Genomic DNA, 13,730 nt, shown 5'->3' on the forward strand with positions numbered 1-13,730 from the left:
AATGCATTTGGTTACTGGATTTTAGCTGAACTTAAATGACTGTATGGTATAAATGCTACGTTAAGGCATTTTGGGGCAAGAATATTGCTGTGAAAAAAATCTTTAATAATTATAACATTCTGTAAACCTGACACTGTACACTAACACTGAATCCCTAGCAATCGAGGCACATATGTTGATGGGTGTTGACAATATACGGGCAAAAAAGTGACAGTGGTCTATTATTAATGCGAGCAGCTATAAACGTTTTAATGGGAAAAAAAAAAGAAAAGATATAAAAGCAAATTCCTTAGAATTCTAAACATTTTTAAACAAAACAAAATCAGAAAACTTGCTTTTGGTGTCTGGTTAGAAATATATCCAGTTTGACCTCTTCCAAGTGTTGCATTTCAAAAAGGTGCATCAAAACACTTTTTTTCCCTAGCCAAAAACAGCACAGTAAAACAAGAAAAGTATATAAAATGTAGAACAAAACTGATTTCAAAAAAAGGAATATGTAAATATAGGTGTGGATAATAATGCGTAGCATTAGTTAAATTTATACCTCAGATGTTTGTTGCTTGCTTTTTTTTTTTTGTTTGTTTGTTTACTTCATAAAGAAGTATTGTAATATAAAAGCAAAGAAAATGGACAATGTGGCAAAGCCAACAACAATAACGGCTGCAAACTGTTCATCACTGGGCATCATCCTCTTCAGTTTGGAATCCTCAAGGTTTCCTGGATCACTGGCGAGCAAAGGCTCATTGCGTTTGGGCAGAAACACAACAGATGGGCTGAAGGGCCCGCTGAGTTCCTGTGAGGTATCCAAGCAACGGCGACACGCACATATACGGAACCGGTACTCCGTGTTGGTTTGAAGACCTGAGATTTGGAATGTTGTATCCTCTCCTTTGAACACCTTAAAAAATTAACAAAAAAAAAAAAAAAGATAATCAACAGATCGAAAACATTTTTTTCGCCCTATACAACCCTTTTGACCTATGTAAGCAGAAACAGTATTTTGAAAATCTCTAAGGCAAAGCCATCCTTTTGAATACTGTATCCCACGTAATAAAGTAAAAAAACCTACCAGTCTCATAAAAAAGTATTACCAGGGCGAGAACATTTGATTTCCAACAGAGGCTCAGTGACATGTCTGCTGAAATCAAAGTGGAAATTGATGTGACAGAGTCATCTCCAGACAGGTTAGAAGGAAAAAAAAAAAAAGAGCATGCAATCCTAATATCCTGCACCATAGAATGAGCAGGTCTATGGGAAAGAATAGTGCCCAAGGGACCAGTCCATGCCACCATTTATAAGCACTGCTCTACTGTTTAAGTTTTTGTTATGATCACATCCATCATAGCAAAAGGTGGAATATCATTGAGAATCAGAGTAATGAATGCAATTGAATTCTTGAACTCTTAAAAATGCATGCACAGATATGGGACACATGCTAGCACACATACAGTGGGGGCTGAAATAACACCAGTTTGAGACTTGTGAGCAGTAACCACGGTCAGGAAGTATGAATGTTTAGGACAGATGCAGAAATGAATGAAGCCCTGACGATGAGTTCTAATGCTCACAGGCTTCATACTTGTGCTGATTCAATTCCATTTGACCTGTTTCATCGGTGCTCTTCTCCCACTCTCTGTCCATGATAAATTGGAAAGCATGTGGACTGGTAAAACTCTGGTAATTTTAAAAGTATACAAATGTAATAGACACTCTGCATGTAGGGGGTAATTCTATAACTGCCTGCATTGCTGCCATTTACCTGCAGACTTTACAACCATTTTCAAAGAGAAAGTACACATGTACGTTCTTAACCCACTAAAACTACCCAGACTCGTCCACCTGCTAATTAGTGCGCACAATCTTTTGGGTAAGTACGAGCATCATTCCAATCATCCCAACCCTGCCTCTTCACAATGTGGATGTGTGAATACAGGCCCTATACGCATGCGCTGCTACCTGCATTATCGGGCAGACAATTATTTTTTTAAAAAGCCCCATTTCCATGGGTAAAGCACTATTTTACCCCTGGAAACATCCTAAAAAATGATCCTCATGGAAGGCAAATGTAAACATTGTAAGTAACTTTCTTGGTAGCTATGTATTGGTGAAATCTGTGCAAGTTAACAATTGAATGATCTGTTGCCATAACTTAGAAACTGTGTAAGTATGTGTTTTGCATTAGTAAACCAATTGCTATATATTGTACACTTGTTAAAAGTAAAAAATCAAATGTTTAATTGCTAAAAAATATTAATAAATAAATTACTGAAGCTTTGGAAATCAAGGAAGTTTTATTCACAGGTTGAACCGATAAAAAAAAATTAAAGACATACATTCTTAAAAGATAACTTTCAAACTACACATGGCGGCATATATACACATATATGGTCACACTTAGTTTTACCCTAGTATTTTATAACCCGCGCATATCACATATGCACATGATATATTATGCGTATTTTTACCCCTCAACATATGTGCATAGGGTTACATAAAAATATGAAATGCACTGAAACCATATTTATCAGTGCATTGATTGCTCATACATTTCTTACATATTTTAAAATATATGTGCATAAAGGTGAATTTTAAAAGCCCAATGTGTGCATTAATTAGTGAATGTGTGAATATGTCGGGCTTGTGTGGGCCGAGTGGATTTTTTTAAAAACTTGAACTTTTTCCAGAGTACAATATAAGAACATTTCTCAAGAAATACAATATTAAAAGGTACAAAATCACTTTAAAATAAAGAATATTAACAATTATTGCTTACAATATTCCAAAAAGGGACCCCAAATTTGCTCATATTTAAAGTGTGTATTCTTTAAGTCATAAAGTAAACTTTTAATATCAGCAGTCTTGCGCATTTGAGTACACAGGTAATCTAAGGCTGGGCTTAGAATATTAGCTATTCAGAATAGCTACTTAGAAAGTAGCTATTCTGAATCTAGCAGCCAGTAATAAATGTCTAACATCCTGTGCTTCACTGGGATTAGTGAACCTGCCCCCATCTACCCAACCGTCTCAACCCTGGCCCAGTGAAAACAGGGTAACACAAAATATCCACCACTGTCTGTGTTACCTAGGACCAAAAGTAACTAGTACTTTGACAATGTCTCCATATGTATGAAGGTGCTTACTTCCCCACATCCCCTCTAGCAACTATTATTAGAATCAGGGTATATTTTTGAATAAAATAGTGGGATCCAATAAGTCTTATGTAACAATCTTATAATCAGAGCTACCTCTCTGCACAGATGGAAATGTGATGAGCAAAGTCCATATAGTTTTCCAATCTTTACTGACTAGCGTTATATTGAGGTCCACATTTCAAACCTCTTTAAGACTTTGAAAAGTTGCTTTTCCATATTTACTCTCAAGAATACCATGATAAATAATTGCAGCGCCTCGAGTTTGCACATAATGGTCACCCAAGAATGACTCCATCCCGTTTAATGTCTGCAGAGAACTTCCCAAATCCACCTGTCCCATCAAGGCCTGACGCAACTGCAGGAACAGAGTGCGATGGTGGGTCAATGTTGGAATCTTTCATAGAGCTTGAAAGGTCTGCATCCCCTTCTCATCCACCTCCTTCCAAAACTGTGCTAAAGTAACCAATACATGCTCCCTCCACGCTTAAAAAATGGGCGAAAAGGTGCAGCTAGCCAGCATCGAGTTACTGTATATGGGAGAAAGAGGAGATAGCTCCTCTCCAAATAGTCTGCAGCCAAATTTGCAACCTATGTGTCAACTTTAGATTACCTCTACAGGCTCTATGGCACTGTGGTGAATCATGCAGCAGAAAAGGAAGCACTCACTCTCTAAGTCTATCCAAGGTGCATCCAAGCCACAAATCCAAGCTTGAAGACACACTAACCTAAATATGGAGTTTAGGCAAAGCCATACCCCCCTGCTGCCGGTTTATAATTCCAAATCAACTTAACCCATCAGGCTATGAAAACAAAAAAAAAAATAGGGGATAGGCAGGTTTAGTTTAGGGGTCAGGGAGAAGGGAAAATGGAGGAAGGTTAGGTAGGGTTGGAGCAGACTGAGAGGGGACTGGGCAAAGGCTCAATCATGTCGCCGCTCATACTTTAGAAAATTCTCCTCCCTGCGTGCGTGAGTCATGGGCCGCCCATGCACATGCGTGTGCCTTTTAAAATCAACCCCTAAGTGTGCACTTCCAAATCATGTCTACCCCCTACATTTGAGTATGACACGTGTATCTGCAGGGGCAAGCTTTTGTCAATTAAGATACAAACTCCAAGGCTGGAAGAGTTGTATGAGGTACGCCAACCCATCCCATCTTTAATTTTTAGTGCTATTTGCTTTATTAGTTGAGTTTCTTGCAGAAACAATATTTGAGTTTATTCCTACATGCAAACTGAAAAATTATTTTCAGCTTAACTGGCCAGGAACTCCTTCTGACATTCAGAGAAAACACATCTAACAGTCACCCATGATATAAACCTAAGAGCAGCAAAGCAGTTACATGAAATGAAATGTGGACCCCCTAATCGAATTGCACACTATATCTGTAACACATATACGGGTTGAGTCATTACTATGCGCTAGCCACTGCGCATAGCCTAACACATGACTGGACCCAAGTTTATAACCCCTGATCCAATACGAGGATTAGCGCGTCCAAATCTCCACGTAGCTAACAGCACTCATCACATGGAAATCCATGTAGATAAGGCTATTATCTAACCCCTGCAATCCAATAAATTTTCCGTGCCCTTGCAACACGGCAAATTTTATGCCAGCCTGGGTATGCCATGCTCAAAGTGCATTGAAAAAAAAAACCTGCTTTCTGAGATTCCTCCTAATAGTATCGTAGTGATATTATGTAAGTGAAACCAAATAAACCAGTATTTATTTTTAAAAAAAAATTATTTGGAAAAAAACCATTTTGGACGTCCAATATACACGGTCCAAGCAGTGTATCTTGTACATGTATATGCTGATAGCAGGAGAAAACCGATACTCGTAGACTGAGCGTCTGTTTTCCCCAACTGGCTTGACAGCCCCCTCTCCTGTGCGCCCAATTCCGAGAAGGCGCTAGGGATGTACATTTGTCCCTAGCACCATCTTTTCAGCTCGACCCCTTATTTTAGTATTGGAGCAGGAGAGGTGACTGGGTATGTGTTAGGAAAATGGATGCTCAACACTGAGCGCCCATTTTCTGTGCACATTTATTGCATTAGCCCCATAATTGGAAACCAAGAAAAGAACATCCCAGGAACCATTTACCATATATTCCCAATCATGGAAAGCTCTGAACAAGAAATTGCAAGCAAAAAGAATGTTGAGTATGCATTTTATCCCCTTCCCATCCCAGACAACCCACCAAAAACCAAACCTATACCCCCAACTAACCCTGGCCAACAGGTCAGCTAACTTATTTATTTATTTAGATTTTTATATTCCGCTTTTCTCGAAATAAACCAAACCATTAACACTATAGGCCCACTGCCCCTCAGATGGGATAACTATTACTATGGGATAATTATTATGGGATAACGTTACTGATCAGCCTTGATTCCCAACCACCCCCCTCATTTTACCTTTCCCGCCACCTCCCTGTCACCCCCTCCCCCGTCACCCCCCTCCCTCCCTGTTATATTGTTAATTGCTACTATGGTTACATCGTTTCATATTGTATTATATTGCTATATTATATATTGTTATATTTTATACTGCTTTCACCCCCTGGTCCCAAGCAGCCCTTCCTCGCCAGTTCCTCCTGTCACACCCCCTTCCCAGCTCTCAGTTCTTAATACTCTAAATGGTTTTGAAAAAGTTAATACCCCATTACCAACCAAGTTTTCATCCCCTGTTCAATGTACTTCTCCTGTGTTTGATGTAAACAGATATGATGTGACGGGTCATGAATGTCGGTATAGAAAAAGAATGAATAAATAAACAAATAAATAAATTAACTAACTATTGAGATCCAAGGGGTGTGCCCAGTATCAAAAGATCCTCCCCCATCAAAACAAGACATCTCCACAGCACCCCACCCTTACATGATGAGAATAAGTTGAACATGTTAGGTAACAATGGAAAAATCAACAGGAAAGGTGTTATATATTGAATATTAGAAAATTCTTGAGCAGCGTATTGTGGGTTTCGTGGTTGTGTTGAGACTTTATGGTGGATAGGATGGTATCACTGTATTCTTTGAGTTGTATTAGGTGGAAGTCTGTTGGTGTTGTTGGTTGAGAGCGTCTGAGTAGGCTCTATTGAAAAGGCAGGTTTTAAAGTCTTTTTTAAAGTTTACAATATGATGAACAATTAAACAAAAAAAAAATTAACTGAATGGGATTAACAGGCAACAGGACAGCCGATAGAGAGATCAAGCACAAGTCGAGACGCGATACACTACCCCAGCCCCACTCATTGCTCCAGATGGAGTCATTTATTGCTTGCATCAAGGTCAACAGAGAAAGTAAATACAATGCACTCACTATCCTTGAGTGCAGGACTCTGAACTTGAAGATGGGGATCATGCATCATGACCTGGGAAAGACACGAGTAGAACGAGTAAAGGCAGCTGTACCTGCAGGTATCATTCAACGATCCAGTCACTTTTGAATATTGTACCGCTCCAAAAAAACAAACAAACAACCCATGGGGGTGTGCCTGTGCGCTCCCAGCCACCAGTGGTCAGGAAGTGTCCAAAGGATGTAGCAGCAGCACTTTGGCATGGCACACAGTCCTGCACACCACCTTCAGCCAACGCCAGAAACCATGCGATCAGCTGCAGCTCATCCCCATAAACAGGGATAAATGGACAAGATGCTACTGCACCTCCCCCTCCACACACCATCCCTAAACCAAACCCCCATAGCACCTGCAAAACTAGCAATAACAATGAAAAATAGACACCAATCCCCTATCCCCCCCCGCTACCACCTAGTTCACATCAACCTAAAACATTGTGCTCTCCATGTTGCCCCATCAACAACCCAGACCCCTCGTAATAAAAATTTGCTTTGAAAAAACAGCCACATGAAAAAAAAAGGATCTGTTATGTCTCACTACAAGTGAAGGCAGCTCGCTGCTTTTTTGCTAGATGAGCTTCCCCTGCTTGCTTCAGAAAGCGTCACACCTTAATTGGTGATTCAAGGATACAAGTTTTGTTTTTGTTCAAAGTGACAGAGTAGACCAGGCCACGTTTCTGCAATAATTTTTTTTTTTTAAACTGGGCCATGTTTTGCCTGCCGTTTCTGTGTCGCAACAGAAAAGTCCTGGAAAAGCATTATTTTCTGGCTTTTATATTTATGTCACCAAGCACCCGTGCTTTTGCTTTATTCAGAATGCACACTTTATTCTGGTAATGATGGACTTGCATATATCGTATGCAAGTGCTCGCTCAGGCCCGGAGGTGGCACGAGCACATGATGCGCTCTCTGAGTTTTTACTGGGCACCGTTTCACAATCAGTCCCAATACTTCAGGAAGCCAATGCTGAAAGGAGGAGGTTGAATTGGCACTCTCCTCACCCTCCAGGAAGCCTACCATCTGCAAATTTCGGCGACACATGATTTGCAATATTGTCAGTCTCCACTCCAACTGCTTCACTTTCCTATTTGTCCCTGTTGCCAACATCTCTAGATCTTCCCACTCTTGTCTTCACTGCTTCAAGCTTGGAGGTATTCTCCTGCAGAGATGCTACAAGTTCTGCTACCTTTTCAACCACTACGGCAAATTTACTGTTAATTGTAGAGGTAAGTGTGGCAGAAAATGACTCAAACAGCTGTGCTGATTGTGCAGCAGCATTCAAGGGGGTCACGAGGGAAGGCCATTCCTCTTCCAAGGCCTGCTCCTCCGCTTCATCCCCCTTTGCCCGCCAATGCTTTGTTTTCCCCAGATCTGAGCCTTAGCTGGCGGATCTGCCCACATGGTGGGCAAGGACTTCATGGGCACATCCCTGGACATCTCTGAGACACAGAAAAAGCTGTTTTGGACAAAGATGTTGAAGGATTTAAATGCAAGGGCCTAGGAGATCACTCAAAGCACATCCTCTCACACGTAGCTCATCATGCGACACCCCCCCATGGATTTTTAAAAGCTGCCTGGATATGAGCATAATATGCCACAGCGCGCACATCTCGGAAGTTTTCAAAAAGGGGCAGGGGCATAGGCATTTCCGGGCATGAAGCTCAGATGTGCAAGTAAATATTTACATGATCCAGCATGCGCTGATGCCCCCCTGCCACGTAACTTTACTTCTGCTATGGATGCCGTACAAGTTATAAAATAGCTGTCCTTGAGTGCGGGCCGAACGTGTGCACATGTGCACCCGCATGCCACTTTGAAAGTTACCCCTATATATTTTATGCGGGAAAGTAAACTGGGACTTACTCATGTGAGTTCTGATTTATGTGCACGAGTCAGCCAATTTTAAAACACGCGCGTGCCAAGAAAATGAACCTGTTTACCGATTAGTCCAACAATCTGCCCAGTCCTTCTCCAGGTCATCGAGACCTTCCTGGTTCTTCAGTCTGCACCCAGACAGTGCTACACAATAAACATGTTTAATATCACTTAAGCTAGATAATTAACAGATATAAAAATAAGCACGCAAATTGCCAAATGTACGCGTGTAAGTGGCTTTTAAAACAGCAACTTACACACACATCTCCACTAGTAATCTATCCCAAGGACTCGTCTTCCTCTTTAGTTCGATACGACCTATGATTAATCCAATAGTCAGGGCCCTCCTATATCTTTACAACACATTATTACATAATTCACTCTGCCACCAAAACTAGCGAGGCTATTATCCATGCTCACTGATGTTAGGTTATAACCATGGTCCCTACCCCCTGGAAAGTCTGCTGCAGCTGTCCTTCTGATGTCAGGGTTGTAACCTTGAAGATTACCCTTAAATATCCTGAAATCCTAAGGCAGCTGTACCAAAGGTCCGCCATACCCTTTACCTCCCCAGCCCTATCACAATAAATTACAGTCAGCATGCCTGAAGTCCAAGACCCTAGACTTAGCATTATTCAGTTCAGGTCAGTGTTTAATACTGAACCGTGCTGTATAATCAGCAGACTCTAAATTTTCTCTTACCATGACGTCAGTGATACTGTTTCTATTTGCCAGAATCAGATTCAGCATAGCTGCACTTTGAGTAGGCTCTTCTATTAGTTGCCTGAGGAATGCCCCTTGTAGGGGATCCAGGACTTCTATTTTTCTAGCTAATGTTATACTAGGTAGACTCTAATCAACATCTGGTAGTTTGAACTTTCATACAAGCAGGACCTCTCCTTTGCATGCCCATCCAGGTGATTCCTTTTATATCTGAATCTACCTCCTTTCCCTGTGCTGGAAGTCTATATAGTGCAGGTATAATACAACTGAAAGTAACTCAGGGTCACCAATGAAACTAACAACAAAATATTACAGGCAGTGATAATGCAAGCCACTTGACACTTTATTAAAGGGGAATTATCTAAGCAAGGAATTCTGAAGTTATCCCCCTAAAGAACCCCAGAGTGGGTGAAAGGAGGGTCCCTGGTTGGCGTATTTTGAATCTACACGATACTTTGGTGGGGTGTTTGCAATTCTATGAAATGCATTGGTCCAACTTTAGAACATTATAGAAATAAAAAAGAAAAATGAAAAGAAGAGCAAAGACAGAAAAAAAAAAGAAAAATGTCTTATGCAGTACAATTAAATGGAGATGCAGAATCATTTTTTGTGTTTTTTAAGGTTATGCCATGATTACAAAGACCTTATTATGAGCAGGAACAGACGGCGATTTGCTCATAGCTTGTGTGTATGAACATACCCATTTTCACTCATTTTTTTTGTTTGTTTTTGTAAATATCTCCTTGCATATATCTCCCTTTTTTGAAGGATATGTTTCATTTTACTCTTCTTTAATTATAATACTCAAGAGCAGTAGTGCATACTGTGATGTTCTGGTGGCCACTATTAAAATATTTGTTTCTAGGACAACCCACAATAATTCAGCCTCTCCTTGCTTTTAGTTCAGTATCTGCTATTGTGCTCCTAATATAATTGGACTTCTCTTTTCTTCTACTCTCTCTCTTACATGCCAATTAGGATTTCCATTACACCTGCATCTATAACTAAATCTGCCTCTAATACGACGGCCTCCAAGATGTTGAGTATTTGCATATATGACTTTCCAGTTATTTTGTTGAAAATGCTATATTTAAAACAATTACCAAGCTACAACAATGGAACAAAATGTATTTGATGACATCCTAAACTGGTATTATGCATTGGTTTTTATGCACACCAGTGACGATGTAGGTAGCAGTCTCTTTCTCTATGAAGGTCTGAGGTTTTGTCGTGAGAAATTATGTAGCCAAGAATGGACTTGGAGAAAAATCTTTTTAACGTTCCTATTTTTTTTTTTTTAATGCAATCCCATTTTCTCAAATTCACATTATTTGATTTCATCAGTGTGTTGGCTGCATTCAGTTTAGTCAAAGACTCAATGCACATTTATCAGAAGTATAAACATGCATCACGTGTAAAATACTTGTAAGGGCCATGACTGAATCAGGCATGTGGCAATTTTATATTTCTGGAAGGATAACATAAAAAGTCTAAGACTGAATCAGAATTCATGTAATTTTATAATCCAGAACAACCAATAGTCTTATTGCTTTATTAGTAAGACAGCAGCCTTGCTGTAGACAGCCAGATGAGCATAATATCCATAGTGACAGCTTTTCATTTTATTAGCAAGATAATCTTTCACATGTCATTTACTAGAAACCTTGGTAAACAGGATCATGGAGGCATTAGAATGCTTCATTTCAAGTGGAAAGTCAAAGTTAAATTGGATAGGAAAATTCATTTAGCTTGGTTTACACTATCAGAGTATAAAAAGTAGATTTAACAAGGCAGTTTCTTATGTGGCATTTGCATCTCATTACCACCAATTCAAAACTTAAGAATATTAACTTGAACTTACAATCTATTCCCGAAGGAAATGTTGAGCAATTTAAACTAGTTTGCAGTTTCCTAGTTGCAATAAACCATTTATTCTAATTAGAAGTATTTGCCTCCAATCTATAGCGTAGTCACCTCAGCTAAGATTCCATTAGATAAAACTCTTAACTAAAATGGCATAACTATTAAACACAGCAATTGTTTTTGATGATGTCATGTACACAACTGATATTTAAAAAATATGCAGTCATGCTAATGTATATCAGAGGAAGCAGATAACTTTACATATTTTTCAGGTATATATGGTTGCAAAAGATCGCCCTGCTGCTGCCCCACTATCACCCTCCCCAACTCCCAAACTGCTTGTATGGTAACTTTTTAAATAGCTCCTTTGTAAGTGTTAGAGTTTCGGGCTACATATATCTGTGAAGGACACCATTACTCCAGCTGTTGTATAAAGGAGATTAATGCAGCTGTATCATCTGTTTAAGAGCACAGGACATAAAACTCATGAACTACATGAATTCCTTCCAGTAGGATTTTAGAAAATAAATGTTTAGCCACGTTTGTACTATGTATAGTCTGTCCATCCTTCTGAGATCTAATATCAGCAGACAACTCAATGAACAGACATATTGAGATGTCACAGCTGGAGTTGAATCTGCTAGTTGAAAACGGTTTTGGTGAGGTTATTTGCTTCAATTTCATTCCGTTTCCTTTCCTCATATTGCAGTCTGCGGTAATGCATACAAAGTAAAAAAGTTTGACTACATGTGAAAAGGATTTGGTAAGCAGTACTGCACTACAGAATGCACTAACTGCTTATAGGCAGACTAAAACTTTTTTATGTCAATGATAAAAAGCTGTGCATGTGAATTACTGCACTCAAACCCCATGAAGTGGTCTCGATTCTAGTCTGGATGCAAAATAAGGTCTACAGAAGAACACTAATGCCAAATCAGTGTGCACCCGCTGGGAGTGTATAGTTACTATTTGTTATTATACATGGGGAAGTCAAAGTGATTTTACGCATAGCTTCAAAAACAGTTTACATTTGCCTTATTTACTGACTCCCACTTGTACTTAAATAACATTCATACTGTATATATTTTAACAGTAGTACTTTGGCAGCATTAGTATATGTTCAAATATACACAATACATTTTCATATTTTCCAGTAGATGTAGAACACTAACCACATTGCTGACCGCTATAATCATGAAAAAAATCCATGGTGGGTCACAGATAGGGCCACTGAAATGAATGCAACTGTAGCCCACCCTTTCTGAATGTAATAAGGCTTCGAAGGATTTTGCCCTTTCATATTGTCAGATAGTCTTACTATGAAGTTCTTATCACTTGCAAGGCATATCTAGTCCAGTAATATAAGAGATGACACTACTGCTTCTTGATGTAACAACTATCATAAATGATTGCCCTGGAGACAGGGTGCGAGATGCTACTGCAGAAACATTTTAAAATAAAACTTACAGTAAATTTGTATTTATCAATACACAAATTAAACATTTTAAGATTTAAACAAATGATTAAGGATTGAAAGTTAATTTATATTTAAGACTAAACTAAATGTACAGTAAAACAATTTATTTACAAAATCTCTTTTCCTTCACTGTAACATTTACAAGATATTATTAGCAGGTAAGGTTTTGTCTTAACCAACTATTATACTTTCAGAACTGTATAACTTTCCTTTCTTTTCCAGGCTTTCTTCTTAAAAGTTCACTTCTTTGATTTTTTTTTCCTTTTACCTTGTAGGTTTCAAATTAACTCCATAAAATCATATAAGTGCAGAGCTAATTTTCGCATATTCGTGTGTGTACCTTAAAATTCAGTGCGCATGTGCGCGCAGCCATCAGATTTCATGACATGCGCGTGCCGGTGCGTGATTGTTATAAAATTGGCTCATCTATGTGCACGTGCCAGGAACTGCATGCACAAGGATGGCCGTGCACTGCTTTTAAAATCAACACCTGTTTCATTACAACATGCTTAGTGCAATGGACTGCTTACATGACAGAGGCTGTATTTTTGTATGAAGGAACGTGCCATTTTTGTAGACCATCTCAGTGCAGCCATGCAGCGCACATATGCTTAAAAATTTGTTTCCTAAGATGCTTTTCCTATCCCAAAACTTACAAGTAGATTGCACTGCATGATTTAAAGAACAGAGTTGCTAAAATTAGAATTTGAAAAGTTCAAAACTAGATTCTCTATCAGTTGAGGGTATGCAGATTGCAGTTTCCAGAGAGGTTTGTAATCTTGGAGTAATTATGGACACAACACTTTCACTGCGCTTTCATGTACGCAAAGTGACAAAGAATGCTTTTTATAAGCACCGCATGCTTCATGGATTAGATTTTAGCAGAATCTAATCACAAGACAGTATTGTATTCATTAGTGATGACATCCCTTAATTACCGTAATGCCCTGTATATAGGTTTACCCTAATCTATTTTATATGCATTACAGTTAGAGCAAAATGCAGCAGCACCGATCATATCGGGAACATCTATACATGAGTATATTTCTCCTATTCTACATAGGTTACGCTGATTAAAGATCTCTTGGCCAGCAAAATTTAAAATTTTACTCTTGGTTTTTAAAGATTTTCATAGTCTTCCTCTGGTCAGTTTTAATACTGCTCTTAAGATCTATCAGCCTGTCTGTTGCCTGCAGTCTGCTTCTAAAAATTTGCTAAATGTTCCATCATTTAAACAAATGAAGTTTTCGTATCGCGTGAACAACTTTTCTTTGTTGAAGGTC

At 39.0% G+C, this 13,730-nt stretch overlaps 1 protein-coding gene across 3 annotated transcripts in view; it reads right to left on the bottom strand.

The window, feature by feature from the left end:
* Positions 1-511: 511 nt before the first annotated feature.
* The window catches only part of FNDC3B (fibronectin type III domain containing 3B), a 679,078-nt gene continuing 665,859 nt past the window's right edge, over positions 512-13,730 (bottom strand). For all 3 annotated transcript variants that reach the window (XM_029615068.1, XM_029615066.1, XM_029615067.1), the window contains exon 26: positions 512-898. In XM_029615068.1, coding sequence (XP_029470928.1) covers positions 587-898 — 312 coding nt within the window. In that variant the 3' untranslated portion in view covers positions 512-586. The remainder of the gene's footprint in view (positions 899-13,730) is intronic.

This window comes from Rhinatrema bivittatum, chromosome 9, assembly GCF_901001135.1.
Source record: "Rhinatrema bivittatum chromosome 9, aRhiBiv1.1, whole genome shotgun sequence".
In the NCBI taxonomy this organism is placed as follows: Eukaryota; Metazoa; Chordata; class Amphibia; order Gymnophiona; family Rhinatrematidae; genus Rhinatrema; species Rhinatrema bivittatum.